This window comes from Crocuta crocuta, unplaced genomic scaffold, assembly GCF_008692635.1.
Source record: "Crocuta crocuta isolate KB4526 unplaced genomic scaffold, BGI_CrCroc_1.0 scaffold184, whole genome shotgun sequence".
Lineage (NCBI taxonomy): Eukaryota > Metazoa > Chordata > Mammalia > Carnivora > Hyaenidae > Crocuta > Crocuta crocuta.
The window spans coordinates 946,717-961,161 of record NW_027530006.1 but is presented as its reverse complement, the minus strand read 5'-3'; the positions used below and the strand labels follow the sequence as shown (position 1 = coordinate 961,161).

The 14,445-nt window shown below is 51.8% G+C and overlaps 1 protein-coding gene across 1 annotated transcript in view; it reads right to left on the bottom strand.

Annotated features, from left to right (window-relative positions):
* Nucleotides 1-767: 767 nt before the first annotated feature.
* The window catches only part of SSUH2 (ssu-2 homolog), a 70,819-nt gene continuing 57,141 nt past the window's right edge, over nucleotides 768-14,445 (bottom strand). The window contains exons 7-15 of the mRNA XM_077763748.1: nucleotides 13,262-13,268; nucleotides 13,170-13,230; nucleotides 11,964-12,088; nucleotides 10,673-10,735; nucleotides 8,884-8,969; nucleotides 7,659-7,751; nucleotides 7,021-7,126; nucleotides 5,018-5,125; nucleotides 768-3,167 (exon numbers count right to left, since the gene is read on the bottom strand). Coding sequence (XP_077619874.1) covers nucleotides 3,021-3,167; nucleotides 5,018-5,125; nucleotides 7,021-7,126; nucleotides 7,659-7,751; nucleotides 8,884-8,969; nucleotides 10,673-10,735; nucleotides 11,964-12,088; nucleotides 13,170-13,230; nucleotides 13,262-13,268 — 796 coding nt within the window. The 3' untranslated portion in view covers nucleotides 768-3,020. The remainder of the gene's footprint in view (nucleotides 3,168-5,017; nucleotides 5,126-7,020; nucleotides 7,127-7,658; nucleotides 7,752-8,883; nucleotides 8,970-10,672; nucleotides 10,736-11,963; nucleotides 12,089-13,169; nucleotides 13,231-13,261; nucleotides 13,269-14,445) is intronic.

Genomic DNA, 14,445 nt, shown 5'->3' with positions numbered 1-14,445 from the left:
CCAGTTCTGGGGTCCAGGCTGTCCTTATATTCTACTCTCCACCCACCAGTCACTTTGGCTAGTTTTAGGGCTACACATGACTGCCAACTCAGCCCTGGGATAATAAAAAGAGGCAGAAATAGAAAATGAAGTCATACCCTGGCTGCAGCGAAGGTCATAAAAATAGGTAACACAGGGGCGCCCGGGTGGCTTAGTCGGTTAAGCTTCCGACTTTCGCTTAGGTCATGATCTCGTGGTTCGTGGGTTCGAGCCCCGCGTTGGGCTCTGTGCTGACTGCCAGCTCAGAGCCTGGAGCCTGTTTCAGTCTGTGACTCCCTCTCTCTCTGACCCTCCCCTGCTCACGCTGTCTCTCTCTCTCTCCCAGAAATAAATTAAAAAAAAAAAAAAAAATTAAAAAAAAAATAGGTGACACTCCAGGGAGAAACATGCAATGGTTATCAAGTAGCTAGAGGGCCCAGGATTTATTTGGGATTTTTGCCAGGACCAGGGGATCTAGGGGTCCTCGACTGGAAAAGTGTTCCTCTGGACCCACTGTATTCCAGCTAGATTTTCTCTTTGGGTTCACACACCAATAGTATGTACCAGTCACTGGGCCTCAACCTTAATATACCTGACACTCCTTTTTTATCCTAAAAGGACACTCACATATAGTCCTGTCACATAACACGTTTTTAAAAACAAAAACAAAAAAAAGCATTTGAATGCACAAACTGAACGATAGCAGAGAAATGAGAAGAAAAATGATATTTTAATGCATGTGTGTGAATTTGTGGGCGTTCAGGCAGGATTGCAGGAGGAGCAGTAACGGAGTCGGCAGGGAATTACCACTTGGGACTGCAGGGAAATGAGAGATCCAGAAGCAACTTCAAACAAGACATGCAGGAAAATCAAAGGACAGAGGCGAACGCTAAATAAGAATTACCACCGCATCAAGTAGCAACAGCTGAGATTCTGTGTGACCAAGTTCCCTGTGAATGTCAGTGGGGTATCTGCAAGTTGTGGGAGACGTGACACAGGCTTCGTTGTCCGGATTGTCAGACAACCCGCCCTCCTGGAGTCCAGCCACCAAACGCCAGCAGTGTCACTTCAATCACTGCAACAAACAAAACCTGCACCCTCCGCTGGTACAAATGCCCCCAGGAGCAGAAGCATCCCCCCTGAGGTCCAGGTGGGCTGGAGGGACTTCAGGGGTAGAGGTGTTGGCCTCCCCGACTTGAGCACGAGGACCTTCAGGGGGAAGAGGAGGAAGGGAGGCTTGTAGCACTCTCCAGTAGTAGTCCGTCCCCAGGGACCGAGTGCGCCGCCGCCACCAGGGGGCGCACCGCAACCTGGTCTCAGCCTCCCCCACAGGGACAGGTGGCATTGGCTGGGGGCAGCTGGAGCCCGGGGTGAAGTCTGAGCCTGGAAGGTTTGCTGGGTAGGTGACTCCGGGTCTCCCAGCTCACGTCCTTTGCTTCTCAGTTTCCCCTTGTCGGCCATGCAGTCCCCAGGGAGCAGGACACTGCTGCTCCCTGTAAGCAAGGCCCCCGCCAGCACATAGTTCGTCCAGGCTTGGTGGGGGAGGGGGGCAGCAGTAACTGAATGGAGCACGGCGAGTCCTGGGGGTTGGGGGTTGCAGGTGAGGGGGAAGTGCTCGTCTGGATGTCATCTGTCAACAGTGCCCTGGGGGGTGGCCTCAGACATCCCAGGCTTCTTCTGACCAGCCCTGTTATGTCCACACCCTCCCACACTGAGGTGGGGAAGGGCTGCAGGCCAGCAGGGGCCTGGGGATCAAGAGGGCGCAGACTGACCCTCTCGGTGTGTAGCAATCGCCTTCTGGGTGGGATGCAGGTGGAGTAAGGTGACAGGGGCCTCTGGTTACACCCCAACCAGCTGCACAGTGGCCTGCCCGGCCCCCAGAGCAGCCGGGGCATTCAGTCTGCAGATCCTCCTCCCCTACCCACCCAGCCTTGCTGCCTGTGACTGGGTGCACAGGACACCCACTTCACACCCTACCACGTGAGAGGGTTCTGAGGTGGGCACATGATCTGAGACCCCACATATCCCCCCAAAATCACCCTCCAAAACCCACCCTTGCCAGTGCACCGTGTTAGAGACGGGCACACAGACCTTCAGTCTGTCCAATACAGCAGCTTTGTCCTCTGACCTGGACATAGAGCCCCAGTTCTTCAGTTGGGGTGTGAGTGCCGGGCCCCTACCGCTGGAAATGCCACGTGGAAAGGAAGCCCAGGCTGCATGGAGAGGCTGCACGGAGGCATCCAGCTCATGGCCCTTAGCAGACGTCCCAGCCAGCAGCCACCATCAGCCACCAGACCCCTCGGTGAACCAGCTTTCAGAGGCACCACAGCCTTCAAATCTTCCCAGAGGGGCTCGAGACATCACAGAGCAGAGATAAACCATCTCTGCTGTAGCTGTATCTGAATTCCCAGCCCATAGAATGGGGAGTAAATGTTGTTTTCTTCTCTTTTGATTTAAGTACGCTTCACACCCAGTGCAGAACTTGAACTCATGACCTCGACGTTGAGACATGAGCTGAGATCAGGTAGATGCTTACACACCTAAGCCACTCAGGCACCCCTAGGTTTTGTTCTTGATGCTTCAGAGCACTATTTGGTATGCATTAAGAGGCAGCCAATGTGTATGAAACCTTTAAACCTCTCGATGACACTCAGCTGGGCAAAGGGCACTGACCGTGGCATGGAGGAACTGAAGCAGGTCAAGGGAAAAGCAAAATCAAACGGCACGCCAGATCAGGGCGTTAGCTTGGAGACCAGAGGCGTGGCCCCCGCCATTTCAGTTATTTGTTGTGAAGAAACGTGTGGAGGTTAAACGCGGGCTGGATTCCACCGGATGAGCTCTGGGAAAGGCTTGTGGCTTGATGGATGATAAGCTGAACTGTCTGACGGGACCCACCAGGGTTTCTGTAAGATGGTCCAATGTACCAGCGACCAGTGAATTCGGGGGCCTCAGCTATGCTCCTTGGTCATGAGAGTGGCAGGCTGTGGAGACAGCTGTGCCTGTCAGATGATGGTGCAGCCACAGCAGTACCGCTCGGGGTAATCCACCACATACACCCTGTGGTCAGTGCCATAGATGTAGTAGACATAGGTCTGTCCTCGGTACCAGTAATGCACTTCAGTGAGAGGGATCAGCTCGATGGTCTGGCGCTGGGGAAACAACGAGCCGAGAAAAACTTCAGTGTTCAAGTCACCTGCCTGCTCAAGAATCTTCAGTAGCTCCCTACTACCTGTGGGATGAAGTTTATGCTCTGGAGTTGGAGTTTTGGCTCCCCTGTACCTTTCTAGATGTATCTCCCACTACACTCCTTCACACACACTGACTTCTCAGCTTTAGCCACTACCTGATTCTACGTTTCACAAAGTGGGGGTGCAGTCATTCCCAGAGATGTCCCAGGGTGCATGGAAAGCTGCTAGCCAAACAGGATGTCTTCCAAAAGCAATAATTTTTAGATGGGGAGGAAGGGCAGAGAAAGGTGGGAGATAAAGTAATTTTAAACATTTTTGCATTAAACCAACTACGGAGAGCCACCTGGGTGGCTTAGTTGGTTAAGATGCCAACTCTTGATATCGGTTCAAATTGTGATCTCAGAGTTTGTGAGTTTGAGCCCCGTGTCAGGGCTCAGTGAGTAATAACAACATTTGGCTTGGAGCTAGGTAATGGGTTCTACTGTGGGGTCTTCCACTAAGAAGCTGTGTGATTTTAGGTAAATTGCTTTCCCTCTCTGAGCTTTCTTTGATTTACTGGAAAACTCATGGGTTTGGACTAGATCAGGTACGACAACAGCCCACAGGTCAATGCCAGCCCATCAGCCCATAAGGTATTCCTAGAATTTTTAAATTTTTGTTCTCAATTTTGAAACATTTGAAGGTTTCCTGTTAAAGTCTAGATTTTGGAAGGTCTGAAATCTCTACCCTGTGCCTACACAAATATGAGTTGCCCGGCCCCTTTGGAGAAGACAGCTCCCTCACTCATGTTACCGCCTGGCCGCGCAGGCCTCTGAGATTGCAGTGCTCCAAATCCATGATTTCTGAGGTCTTTTCCAGCTCCAAGATGTTGTTCATTACTTTCTAATTAAATGCATCCTTCTCTCTCGTGCAAACAGGGGAGATGTGCAGAAAGGGAAGAGGAGATACTCATTGCAGAGGGACCAGAAAGTAAAGGGACATTTTGAGCAGCAGTTTCCAAGCACTTAAAGTAAATTATCGAATCTCTACCAAACCCTCTGAAGTGGTGTTAACATCTCTTTTTCACTGGTGAGAAACCAGACTTCAGGGAGGAGGAAGTAGCTGGCCCAGGCCCACGTCAGGACACAGGAGAATCAGGATCTAAGCCTAGTCTGTAAGACTCAGGGAGCTCTGGCTGTGGCCATTCCCGGGCCAAACCCCCATCTCCTCTGGGGACCCCCATCAAGTGGCTGCAAGAACCACTCAAAGCGGCAAGAGGCAACACCGCCACCTAGTGGCCATCGCAACACAGCACCAAAGCAATCTAACCCCCGGGGCCACCGCTGCCCAGGGAGGAGGGAAAAGACACACCTGGGATTTGCAAAGTGCCCTGAGGGACGGGACTCTGGTACCTGACTTGCCTAAGCCCTGAATCCTGAACTTCCCCCGCCCCTTTCTGAAATGTCACTGACACACTCCTGCTTGAAGCCCTACAATAACTTCCGGTTGCTCTCAGGATAAGAATCCTAATCTCTCAGGATGTCCAGTGGTCCCGCCAGCCGCGGAGTCCCCCCAATGATCTGCTGTCTGCCCTCCGGCCACACGAGTCTCAGGTCAGTCCCCCGGACTAACCCCCTTCCTAATCTAGGGCTTCTGTCCCCCACCCTTCCCCTAACTGACGCACCTTCGCTCCCTTGTCTGGAACCCCCCACCCCCCAGCAGAGGGAACAGCCGGTTCCCTCCTTGATGTGGCCAGAGGGCCAGCCCCTCGGAGTCCCAGCCTGGCCCCGGACGCCTGGCGTCCCTACTGCCCCCGGCCCTACCCCACTCACCTGCTGCAGGACTCGGGCCCGGGAGGCCAGGGCAGCGCTGTGCTCGGCAATGCCCCTCTGGGAGGCGAGCGAGATCTCCCGCAGCGGGAAGTCCACAATAGGGTACACCTGCGGGAGAGACGCAGCCCACCTCGCTGCCCTGACGCAGGTGTCAGCACCTGGGGCCCTAGCGCTCTGATTCACGCCGGGCAGAACACAAGCCCACACAGGGAAGGGCCCCGAGGCCATGAAGTGAGTGGGTGGGAATTGTTTAGCCTCCAGCGGGGGTGCCCCTGACCTCCACGGGGGTTCCAACCAAGAAAGGGGGGCTGTGGACAAAGAGCACTCCTTCACCTGCAGCCCACTCTGACCCAGCACACCTTTGCTGCCGACTCGGGCCTGGAGTGGAACGTCAAGCCAGACGGGTTGGGGTTAGGAAATGGGGCTGAGGAATAGTATTCTGCCATGAAAAAGAAGGAAATCCTGGCTTTGAGACAACATGGAGGGACATTGCGGGCATTATGCTAAATGAAATAAATCATTCATAAAAACAAATATCATCTGATCTCATTTATACATGGAATGTAAAAAACAGAGATCAGTGGTTGCCAGGGGGAGGGAGGTGTGGGGGTGAGTGAGATGGGAGAAGGTGGTGAAAAGGTACAAGCTTAGGTATGAGATAAGTCCTNGGGGATGAGCACTGGGTGTTATGTGGAAACTAATTTGACAATAAACTATTTGTAAAAAATAAAAAAAAAAAGATAAGTCCTGGGGATGTGACATGGTGACTAGAATTCATAATACAGCAGCCCACAGGTCAATGCCAACGTGGGGTTGGCATTGGTCTGAAGACCCCACGGTGTTGTATATTTGAAAGCCGCTAAGAGACTAGATCTTAACTGTAACTGTGGTGAGAGATGTTAACTAGACATTGTGGGGATCACTTCACCACACATGCAAATATTGAATCACTGTGTTATACAGCTGAAACTAATATGATGTATGTCAAGTATGCCTCAACTTTTAAAAATCCATACTATAAAGTGTAAGAAGCCAATCTGGAAAGGCTACTGTGAATGAAAGAGAATGAGAGAGTGAAAGAACAGAAAAGGGCTGAGCACCTGGTCCTCTCAGAGAAAACAGAATGAGGACCCTATTCAGTTATCCCATAAAGGCTAAGTTCCCGGCCAAGGCCTACAGCAGAGGTTGGCAAATCTCATCTGCAAAGGGCCACATAGTAAATATTTTAGGCTTTGTAGGCCATAGGGCCTCTGTCTCAATTACTCAATTCTGCCCTTGCAGCACCAAAGCAGCCACAGACAATAACTAAACAGACAGGCATGCCTGTGTTTCAATAAAACTTTATTTATAAAAGCAAGCTGGGGCCAGATTTTGCCAATTCCCTGCCCTACAGGACGCTCCCTGATCTGGTTGCTGACACCTCTCATGTCTTAGCTGCTTGCTCTGCCCGACTCACATCCCTCCTGTCCTACTGCCGTTTACTGTTCCTCAAGACGTCTCTCTGCCGCTCTGGATGCTGGACCCCTTGGCTCCAGAGTCCACGTGGTCCACTTCCATCCTGCACCCTTCTGGTCTTTGCCCAGTGTCACTTCCGGGCCTTCAGCGGAAACCACGCCCCTTCCTGTCTCTTTTCCCTGCCTGCATGTTTTTAGTGACCCTTACCACCATCTGAGATTGGGGTGAAATACTCTTACCATCTCCTTCACCAGACTATGAGATTTATGAGGATGAGGATTTTGCTTCACGGTATCCCAAGGGCCTAGAATAGTGCCTAGCATGGGCAGAGGGTCTCAAGGCTTGTGTGAGGGTGTGGAGGGAGGAGGAGGGAGAGGGGGGAAGGGCAGGGTTGAGCATGTGAAATTCAAGAGAGAACTGGCCCCACAGGCGTCTCCTGCTTGGCAGCGCTATCCTCACCCAGGCCATCTTTCCAAGTACAATGCAGCCCACCAGGAGGGGAGGCCGCACCCAGCTTCCCGTGTGATGGTCTTCAAATCCCTCCTTACCGCAGTGTTTTCATCCTTAAAGAGGCTTTCTCCTTTGGCTTTGGCAAGGAGCTCCCTGGGGCAATTGAGCCGGTGCTCAGATACAAACTCAAACAGGCTGTTTTTCCTGGAAGTGCAGAGAAGGTTTAGAATCGGACAGACTTGGGCTTGAGGGCTTGCATGCCTATCGGTGGGACCTTGGGAAAGGTCTTTAGCCTCTTCAGGGCTCAGCATCCTCATCTGTACAATGGGAAACTAGTAAAGTACCGACAGTTCTGTGCTATTGCCTCATTCTGTCCTCGCGTGTGAAGCCCTCAGCACAGCCCCAGGGCGCCTCCCCTGACAGAGGGACTTAACACACAGGGACTCTACTCCCAGAAGAGAAGGCCCAGGCGCTGAATGGCTGCTGCACTAGAAAGTGGCGATGTCAGAATTCGAACTGGAGTCTGTCTGTTGTAGAGCATGCCAGCATCCAGCCACCCCACCTGCCTCTCCCCAGGGACCTCTCCCCTGCCCAAGTGGCCTGAAGCCCTTTTCTCCCAGCACAGATCCCTGTGTTGTGAAAGGCCCAACCAAGTGGAGTTTCTCTGCAGAGACCAATCCTGGCCACGCTCCCTGGCCTCCCCCAGGGGCCCCAGCATTGAGACACCACCACATACCACATGATGACCAGCTGGATGAAGTGCAACAGTTTCTTCTCCCCCTTGCAGGTGGTGCAGGTCTTGCTTCCCCTCCCTGAGCACGTGCTGCACCTGAGAGGCACATGGTCGGCACCATTGACCTAAGTCATGGGGTCCTGGTGGCTTCTGGAGCGCCTGCCCCCAAATCCTTCCTCATGGAGGTGGACTAAGGTGAGCATCAGTGGCTTCCACTGCCCACCATCTAGATCTCCTGCTTCAGGTGGCAGTGCCCCAGTTTCCCTTTGGAGACCAGCCTTTCCCCACCCAGCCCACATGGATTGTGGGCTTGCCCCACCCCTTCTATGACCAGCTTGGGACCTGGGCTTGGCCAATCGGGTCGTTTCATCTCTCCGGCCACAGGGGCTGACACAAATAAGAGCACATGACCCAGGTGAGTGCAATGAGATCTGTCTTGGAAGTGGTTTTGAAACTCTCAGGAAAGGGACATACTTATCTACTATCAGGAGAGGGATATCCTTATCTACTGAGTTTACTAAGCTTGGAGCTGTTGGCTGTCTCCTCTTTCACCATAAGAGACAGCTTGCCTGAGAATGATGTCACCACAAAGGAACTCAGGGTGAGGGGTGGAGACAGAGTCCTGGTGACATTGTTTAAGCACCTGAATCCAGCTGTACCTGAAGCCTTCCCAGAAATAGAATCCTGGAGTTTTCTTTCACAAGGGCAGAGTTTTTTTGTTAAGCTCATTTAAGTTAAGCTTCTTTTACATGCAAATAAAAGAAACCTGAGTGAACAGAAATGGAACTTTGTTGATTGTTTAGTCAATCAACCAACCTTCCTTGACTCCTGCACTCAGGCCCTGCAATGAGTTATAAATAAGAATTGGCCTGGGCCCCAGTACTCAGAGAGTTAAGGATCTCTGGTGCGAGTGGCTTTCTGTACTCATTTCTCCACCACGTGAGCAGGAAGAAGTCTCCCCTCCTAAAACCCTCTCTGCAGAGCTCCATTCTTTACATATACCCATAGATTGCTGAATTATTTCTAGTCTCTTCTGGAAATATTAGGCCTGGAGGAAAGCTCACCTACCCCACAAATATTTACTGAGCACCTACTATGCACAGAGCTCTGGGGCACAGGAGTGACAAGACACTGCTGCTGACTGCCCTCCAGAAGGGCAGACAAGGAAAAGCAAGAAAGCTGGTAAGAGAGAGCTTTACACCTCGGTGCTGGGGAGACCCGCTCATACCTCCGCCGGCCAGACCCCGAGCACATCTGGCATCTCCGGGACTGCTTGGCCTTGCGCTTGGCTCCGCTGCAGGAGGGGCACCTCACCTGTGGACACACCTCAGCCTCAGCCCCTGCTGGCCTCCCAGGGAAGAGGGACAAAGGGCATCCTGAGACCTGGTTCAAATCCCAACCTGGTGACCTTGAACAAGCCACTTCCTCTCCATGGGCCTCAGCCCCATCAGCTGTAAGATGGAAGCGAGGAACACTGGGTATCTTTGGGACACACCAGCGCAGGCTTCAGAGATGCCACAACCTCGCGTCTGTGTTTCTCCTGAGACATCATCCTCTCCTGCCCCTCTCTGATCCCCAGGGCTCCTGAGACCCTGCCCTGACCAAACAGCCGGCCAGAGGGACTGGGAAGAGGTGTGGGATGGAGGAGGAGCCTGGAGTTGTGAATGGGAAGCTCAGTCTCAGGAAGGCCCCCAGGGCTACGTTCCCATAGTTGGCTCAAAGTGGGCTCTGGCAACATTCCAGGGAAAGCCTGAGGGAAGAGGGAAGGGAGGAAGGGAAGCAGGTAGGAAGGGAAGCAGCCCACAGGTAGGGGCCCACAGGTAGGAAGGCTATAAGGGGGTGTATGGCTGGAGCAAGGGCACAGGAGACAGAAATGGGTGGGGGCCACAGGCAGGCCCCCCAGGCAGCCTGTGAGAAGGCAGAGGAAGGCCCAGAGCAGGTGAAAGGTGGGCATCTGGAGGGTGGAAGGCAGGTGGGCAGAGAGAAGGGTAGAGGAAGGCATGGCTTAACATGGCAAGTGGTCAATATGCGTCCAAAGGATCAAGAGCAAATGGGGATTGATGAAGACACGTGAGGGGCGCAGTCACACTCCCCGGATGGCGAGCAGCCCTGAAGGCTGGTGGCACTCAGAGCCTGGCAGTGAGCTTACGGACCTGTACTACGTTGAACAGTGTCTCGCCCTCCACCACCCCCAAAATTTATAACCACCAGAACCTCAGAATGTGCCCTTATTTGGAGATAGTCTCTGCAGATATAATTAGTTCAGATGAGGTCATGCTGGACGAGGGTGGGCCCTAAACCCCGTGCCTGGTGTCCTCACACTCTGAGGGAGCCCCGGGACACACATGAAGTCCCCGTGACAACGGAGGCAGAGAATGGAGTGGCGCGCCTACCAGCCAGGGGACGCCGGACTGGGGGCGGCTGCCGGAAGCTGGAAACATGGCTCAGGGCCTCCAGAAAGAACCAACCCCGTGGATACCTTGACTTTGGATTTCCAGCCTCCAGAAATGTGAGAGAATAAAAATTGGTTGTTTTAAGCCCCCTGTTTGCGGTAATTTATTATGTGCTCTGGGACACTAACACAAGGCTTCCATCTATTTTGCCCCTCGAAGCCCCCGAACTTCACCTTTTCAGACTCATCATCCCATACTGTGGTCACTTGTCAGTCCTCCCCAAAGACAGAGGGTCCCCAGAGGGAAGGCCCACCTCTTACAGGGCCCTTTTACAGGGCCCAGCACTGAGCACGTACTCAGTCTCAACAAATGTTTGTAGATAGATGAGAGAAAGGGAGAAGAGAAATCATAAACCATAAACCATCGCAAGGAACAAAGGCCAGTAGCAAACGCCCAGTCCAATGTTCCCATTTTGCAGGTGAGCAAATGTAGGCCCAGAAAAGGACGATGACCTGACTCAGGTCACACTGTTAGTGGGGGAGCCCCAGGCCCCCAGACAAGCGTGGCTGCGTGGAGCCTCCTCCCACACCATCACTTACTCACCAGAGGCCACCCAGGACTCACCATGCCGGCTCCATGGCAGCCACTGCACTTGTAACGTCCGCGCCCATGGCATTTGTGGCATTCCTGAAAGTGAAAAGCTCTCCTGGGCTCCAGTTTCCCAAGCGCCAGCACCTCCTGATTTCACCAGCCCCACACCCACCCCATGGTGTCGCCAGCTCAAATGGAGGTGCAGCCCCTAAGGCCCAGCGTGGGAAGATGGCCATTCTCACTTGATGAGGATTCCTGGGGGCCTTGAATGCCAAGCCAAGGAGGTCATGTTACCATTTCCTCAGAGCCCCAGCCCAGTCTGTCCTCCGAACTCTGTGTCCTAACTCAGGCTCCCAGGCTACACCACAAAGGCTGATATTGTTGGCCTGCTGGATAGCTGAGAGGTCTTTGGGAATAGAAGCCATAAAAACTGTACAGCATTTCTGTGCAAGGCAAAGAGCTGCCTATTGGAATTTAATCATCGACTCAAAATATCTTTTCCACTCCTGAGAAAAGAATGGAATCCTCTCTTGACCTCTCCAAGTCTTGGTCATCATGTGACACTGTGAAAACTCACAGGTTACATGCTTGAATCAAGCTCTCAAGTGAAAATAAGGCAGATGAAAAGATGAGAACAGAATAGGAATTATCTTGCATGTGGTTTTGTAAGATGTTTAGTTGGCCTCATTTCAGGTCATGATTACATTTCTATGGGACAGGACAGAAGTCAAATTCTGTCCCTTTACTGACTGCTGAAAATCCAAACGATGTTTGAACTTTATTTTATATCAGTTTCATTCAGCACTTCAGCTGTTTACTGGCTGGGCAAAAATAAAAACATTCAGATGGTCTCGGAATGTGAATGCTCACTGTTTAAAGCTGGTGACAGTTTAGTACATGGAATCATCCTTTCGCTCTGTGACTGTTCTCTAATTTACATGGATTTTAAAAACTTTTTAAATGTTTATTTTTGAGAGAGTGAGAGAGAGTGAGAAGGGGAGGGGCCGAGAGAGAGGGACAAAGAATCCAAAGCAGGCTCTGCTGACAGCAGCAAACTGTGAGATGATGACCTGCGCCAAAGTCAGCTGCCCAACCCAGGGAGCCAGCCGCCCAGGCGCCCCTAATTTGCATGGAATTTTGTATGGGTCTATATTGCATGCACTGGGTTTCCTTAGAATTAGCCTTATTAATAGTCAAGGACTGAAACACCAGTCTGCATTCTGGGTTTCCTTTTTTAAAAAGATAGAGTTTGAGGAATTACTGGTGACTGGGATGTCTGAAACCAGCTCACAGAAAAGCACAAAGTTTCCAACAGACTTGTTACCTTGACCAGAGACGAGTGAGGCACTTGGAACTTCCTTGTGTCTTCCTGAAACATCGGGGGGACTTGGACCTTGATGTCCCAGAGCCTGGGAGAGGTCCCTCTTTGTGGCCCATCCACTGACTGGTCTGACACAGAAAGGGATCGTTGTAAGGCCAGTGAATAGCTAGAAGAACGAGCTTTAGTTTGTTTACTAAACAGTATGGAGCCTTCCCTCGATGCCAGGCACTAGGCAAGATCCTGCACTCAGGGACAGGCCGACCTGAGGCCCCTCGGGGTCCATGGTTAAGCACCCAAGTGTTGAAGTTGAACAGACCTGGTTTGACTCCTGACTCCTGACTTCTGCTTCCTAGCTGTGTAACTCCAGACAAGTTAATTTACCTCTCTGACCTGCAATTCTCTCATCTCCAAAATGGGGGAAATATAGGGCACCTACCATATAGGATGGTAGTGAAATTTAACAGAAGGCATAGCAATGCTTAGCACAGGGGTGGCACTTAAGAGGGATCAGTAACACAAACTACCATCACTATGGTGACCATCCCCCACCTCCTTGTCCTTTGTCCTCTCTCTCCTCTGTTCAAGGAGATAGGGTGCAGCTACAATCACGATACAATATAACGGGACATACTTCAGACAAGAGTTGCATAAAGGCTGTGCAAACTCAGAAGACTGACTCCTTCTATTGGAGAAGGGGTCAGCAGGTGAGGAAATCCTGAAAGACTTCATAAAAGAGGGTGACACAGGAGCTGAGTCTTGAAGGATGAGCCCAGTAGTCCACAGAGAAGGAAGTGCTCAGGGCTTCCCAGAGGGAACCTTCAACAGCTAGTGGGGTTCAGCAGCACATGGGATGAGTGGGGTCCTAAGGACTCAGGGAGGCACTGGAGATGGCCTGGAAGGCAAGCGGAAGCCCAAGCACACAGGCTGCCTTTGTAATCTAGCCCCGTGTGGCGGTACCAGTCAGTGGTCAAAGGCATACCCTAGACTTTTTCAGGCCCTTCTGCAAACCACTTCCTGGACAGGAAGGATTCCCTAAGATGAGCACTGGAAAGTCTGAGATGAAAGCCCAGCCTCTCATTTTACAGGAGGTGGGGAAACCAAGTCTCCAAGCAGAAGAGCATCTCATTCAGGGTCAGCGGCTAAGACATGTACTGATACTCTCCACCATCCCCTGCCATATTTGCTCCCAATTAAACTGATGTCACTTACTAGTAAAGGGTTGAAATGTCCATTCGCTTATCCTGGATTCGCTAAAAGTCTCTAGTCGATACTATAGAGGAAAAAAATCAGCATGTTCACACTCGTGCCCTTTAGGAAGACAGCCTTATGAAAAAAGGGGAAGCTTTCCACCTGCAGAGGCTCCCAGGGAAATGGAAAGGCCCCACACCTGGCACCACAGGCTGCTTAGAACACGCTGTCGACGATGATTTCTGTTCCGGATGCCCCCGGACACCTGCAGCAAGGTCAGTCAGCCCCAGGAAATCTCCCCTGGTGGGCTCACAAGCTGATTTCAGCTCCCCATTTCTTTACACCCAGAAATGCTATATATGGCAAGCTATGGGGGTGTCAAGTGACCTTTTACAGATGGAGGCCCATGGAATCCGCTCCCCCAAATGTCCACTTTGAAGGAACTTTCCTGCCTAGTGTCAAGATCCTCCTTCTTGATCTCATCCACAAAAACCACAAAACAAGAAGGGATCTTGGACATCATCTGTCTCCTCCTTTGACATTGGAGGAAACAGAGGCTCAGAGAGGTCAATTGCCTTGACCAAGATCACATAGCTACACAGGGGCCTCTTGCCCCAGGCCCCTACTCTAAGTACTCCCACGTTTTCTGCATGATTGTGCACTCACCAGAGGACAGCTGGTCCAGTGGCGCTACAAAATGTGAACTTAAAAGCTGTTCCTTGGCCCTGTCGATGCAGAAGGGGACATAAGGGGACATAAGTGCCCCTTGTGGTCTCGGTACCAGACATAAAATTTCCCTGGAGCTTCGGGCCGAGGGGTCATGAATAAATGATTCCGTGGTACAGATGTGACTTTGTGGATCAAGGGGAGGAGATGGGCCTTTCTCGGCCCACCTCTCCCAGAAGCAGGTTACTCACGTGTTTAAGGACATGGACTTTGGTGACAACGAACCTGATTTAGTGTTCTAGCTCTGTCACTTTAGCTGTACATTTGGGGCAAGTAACTTTACTTTTCAAGTAAATTGAAAGTTTATTTCAATTCCTCCCCTTTAACTGGTGACAGGAAGATCTACCGTGCAGGATGGCCGTGGGACTCATAAGACAAATGTGTCATGTGCCTCCCACGATGCCTCGCACAGCTGAGCTTCGCAGTGAGGACTGGTCATATGACGCCTTGTGTCATCACTCACAACTACAGACCAGAGAACTGGCAAAAGACACTTCTGTGTCACCGCTGTTCACATGCACCAACCCCCGGCCCCCAAGACTCCCTTCTCCCATTGGAACTCACACAAATC